General features: G+C 60.3%; 1 protein-coding gene across 1 annotated transcript in view; it reads right to left on the bottom strand.

Moving 5' to 3' along the window:
• Positions 1-2,862, bottom strand: part of Skor2 (SKI family transcriptional corepressor 2) — a 43,505-nt gene extending 40,643 nt beyond the window's left edge. Inside the window, exon 1 of the mRNA XM_006973840.3 lies at positions 265-2,862. Within this exon, the coding sequence (XP_006973902.2) occupies positions 265-2,862 (2,598 nt within the window). The remainder of the gene's footprint in view (positions 1-264) is intronic.
• Positions 2,863-3,941: the final 1,079 nt, after the last annotated feature.

Raw genomic sequence — 3,941 nt, 5'->3', positions numbered from 1 at the left:
AACTGGGAACTAAAGGGACTTGGATTACGGTGTCTGTTAAATCTAAGGTCCTAAACCTGGAAAGACTTTATTAGAAAAAGACCAGGAACCACATTTTTATGGAGAACCCTGGCAGGAGAGAAGTGCTCCTAAACACATTGAATATTTCATTTCTGTGGGGGAAATGTGGTGATTCATCTTTCCTGCGCATATGTAACTGATTCAGCCTAAAGGTGCATTTAAATAATAATAATTAGCTTGAAGGAGCCTAAAGGGGATATTTACATCTTTGTATGTGGGCTCCTCCTCCAGTGATGGATGGTGGACAGGGCTGCCTGGCCTGCTGCCTCCACCGCCGCTTGCTTTCTGGGGAGCCAGGGGTGGGGGTGGGGGCGCCGGCAGGTCCGAGCCTCCGGGGTCCCCCAGCTTCCCATCCTCCTGTAGCAGCCTGGAGGAGTTCAGCGCAAGAGGGAAAGCGCCCGTGGCGGGCGTCGTGCGGTCCCGGCCGCTCCCCTTCTCCGTCAGCCCTCGGCTTTGGAGGAACCGGCCACCGCCAACCAGGGAGTCACCGAGAAGGACCCCGGTCTCCTCATCTTCTTCCTCTTCGTCTTCGAGGTCTCGACCGTCCTCCTCTTCCTCGCCTTCGAGTGGCTTGTGGCCCTCCACGTCCACCTCTTGCTCTTCCTCCTCGTCCTCCTCGTCTTCCGAGCTGTCCTCGCTGGGGTAGCTGCAGCTGGTGCCCTCGGGGGACAGAAGGCCTCGGTGGTGCGGCTGTGGGGCCAGCGGGGGCGGCGGCGGCGGGGGCGGCGGGGCTGGGTGGTGGCGCTCGGACCCAGGCTCATCGGGCTGTGGCGGCAGCAGCAGCAGCGGCGACGGCGGCTGCGGAGGGTGGTGATGGTGGTGGTGTGGGTGGTGGTGGTGGTGGTGATGGTGCGCTGGGGCAGAGTGGGGCGCGCCCGCCGACGCCCCGTGCAGCTTGGCCAGGCTCTCGGCGTCGTCCTTGCCGCCCACGGGCCGGAAAGCGCTGGAATGGTGGTAGCTGCCGCTGCCTGCCTTGCGCCCTTCTAAGAGGTGCGGGTGATGGGGCGCCGGCACACGAGTGCCCGCAGGACCAGCTCCGGAGGACGCAGTCCCGGTCCCGGACGTCACTCCCGGCTCTGCGGGTGGCGTGGACCCGGCGCTGCAGTCCCCGCCGCTGCCGCCCGGGGGCGACTCGAAGAGCGCGTCTCGTGCTCCCGCGCCCCCAGCAGCGGGAGGACCGGAGCCAGGGCCATTGGCCACCACGGGGGGAGGCTGGCCCGGCGGAGGCGCTGTCTCCGCGCTGCCACCCACGCTACCCGGCTCGGCCAGGTCCAGGAAGGCCTGGCGCAGCAGGGTCGGGCTGTCACCCAGCGCGCAGCCAAGCGCAGACGGCGGCTGCGGAGGGGGCTGTAGGTAGGTGGGTACGGGCAGCCCGCCGGGGGTCCGCGGTGGCCAGAACATGCAGAAAGGCGGATAGAAGGCGTCCTTGCGGCCCGCGGGCCAGAAGAGACCCGACAGACCGGCCTTGGGCGCCGCACCTGTGCTCCCGGCGCCCGCTCCCCCCAGGGCCTCGGCCGCTGCGCCCGCGTCCTCCTTCTTGTGGCACAAGCCAAAGGCTGCGGCCGCGGCCGGGAAGGTGTAAGGATGCGGGAAGAGGCCCCCGCAGCCCGGGAACTTCTGCAGCACGCCCCCAAAGGAACCCTTGCTGGGCACTGGGATGACTGGGTAGCTGCGTGGGCCTTTGGTGCCAGCTGCCGCACCAGCCCCCGCACTGGCGCCCACGCCCACGCCGGTCACGCATCCACCCCCAGCACCACCTGCACCCGGCCCGGCCCCGCCTGTGGCCGCCGCCACCGAGAGGCTGGCGGCGGCTGCGGAAAGGCTGGCTGCAGCCACCACGGCTGCCTCCTGTAGGGAATCATCGTCGTCGTCGAAGCGCGGCCGCTTGTGATGGGCGTGCGGTGCGCCCGCCAGCTCAGCCAAGGGTGGTGGTGGCGGTGGAGGGGGTGGCGCGCCCAGCAGGTGCGGGCCCAGCAGGCCCCCGCCCCCGGCCACCGCGGCTGCGGCCGCCACCGCAGCTGCCTTGACAGAACTGAGCGGGTGACAGGCCGGGTGCGCGCTGGGCTGAGGCAGCGCTCGCTTGCGGCTGCCGCCGTTGAACATGGCCTTGACGTCCTCCCAGGCGAAGACTAGCTCGTCCTGAGGGCTCTTGTCTGTGAGCTTGAGATGGCGGCGCCAGGAATTGAAGTTGGCGGCGTCTGGCTGCGTGTACTTGGCGTCCGGGGTGCGGTGGGAGTGGAAAATAAACTTGTTGGGTGAGAAGTACATGTTGCAGTAGCTGCATTTGATGCACTTGGCGCGAGAGCTGTTGTAGCGCGCTGGGATGAAGCTGCCGCGGCAGCCCCAGGCGCACTCGTGGGACACGTCGAAGGCGAAGTTGTCCGGCAGCTTGGGCGGCCGGTTTTCGCCTAGGAATGACTTACAAAGGCGCTCGGCCTCGCGCTTGGTGATCATGCCGCAGCGCCGCGAAGAGATGGGCATGGCCCCAGCGCGCCGCAGGATCTCCAGTTGGACAGGCGTACACTGCACGCACGTGATGCCCAGCGCCACGCGGCGGTTGTGGATCTCGTTGTAGCTGAAGTTCTTGAGAAGGGTGTTGGAGATCTGCGCCAGGCACAGGCGTTCCTGCCCGTCGATCACCAAGGACACGATGGGGATGCCATAGAGGATCACCTGGCCCACCTGGTTGGGTTTGAGGTTGGCGTGGCCCGGCCGTGGCTGGCTCAGTGCGTCGGCCTGGAAGGCGGTCGAGGGCGATGCAAGCAGGATGTCGTTGGGCCCCGGCAGTGGGCTGGAAGCCATCTCCTCCACTGCGGAAGCGCGGGCTTAGCGCTCCGGGTTTGCCTTGGAGACTGGAAAGGAAAGGAGAAAGTTGACTTGAACCTCCCGGTCTTAAGACAGAGGGGAGGGACGAGAACTAACTGAAAATGACAATAGCTCCTTGCCTTGATTAAGACGCGGTTATTACTGGGTAACTGAGCGAGTTTCAGATGTACAAAGGTCATCTTGTAAAATTCTCCTCAAGGTCGCCCTTGAGAAAGTTCAGCGACTTGGAGTTAGCAATTTGTCTTCTGTCCTACTCGTCCCGAGTAAATTCGGTCCACCTATCTGTCTGCCTACCTATTTATCGGTTTCAGCAAATTCCTAAGAAACTCAGGACATCCCCGATTTATGGAATAAATTGATTGGTGGAACAAGATATGTGCCCGATAGGAATTAGAAAGAAATGACTGTTGTCGTTAATGACATACGAGTCATGATGAACTCCGGCTTGGCCATCAACGTTGAGAGAGAGAGAGAGAGAGAGAGAGAGAGAGAGAGAGAGAGAGAGAGAGAGAGAGATCATTCAGATGTGCCTGAAAAAAATTGATTTTGGTTAAAACAAATTTAACCCAAACATTTTGAAAAGTGATTTTTGTGGTGTCTGTGGTTTCCTTGGGGTGAGATTCACTACTGGTTGAAACATTGCTCATTAAAGTAAAACGAAATCTCTTCTTCCCTGTCCTTGCTATTAGGTATTATTTTATTTACTGTAATTAGAAATTTTGAGGGCTGCATGATTGCTCCCAAATAAAGTATGTCGCTTTCAGATTTTGAAAGACCCATTTCATGATGTAAGGACTTCTAGTTCTAGGCAGGTGCAACAAGAAGAAGTTGGAGACGTAAGCATTAAAAAGTCCTTTCCTGCCATCTTTATACAACGGACAGGTCAGTACAGGCCAACATGTTAAACCCCAAAGCTCGCAAAGAAACAGTTCTTGGGGATCATGACTGGCAGAGGTTTAAAAAGTGTATTCAGTTTCGCACAACTTCTGTGACATTTGCCCCCTTTGGCTGTGTCGATACTGGTATATGTGGAGAGTGTGCCCAGAAGTAACCAT

The sequence above is a fragment of the Peromyscus maniculatus genome, chromosome 19 (assembly GCF_049852395.1).
Source record: "Peromyscus maniculatus bairdii isolate BWxNUB_F1_BW_parent chromosome 19, HU_Pman_BW_mat_3.1, whole genome shotgun sequence".
NCBI classification, from domain to species: Eukaryota; Metazoa; Chordata; class Mammalia; order Rodentia; family Cricetidae; genus Peromyscus; species Peromyscus maniculatus.
Note: the sequence above shows the minus strand (reverse complement) of the source record. Positions and strands in the feature narration are given on the sequence as shown.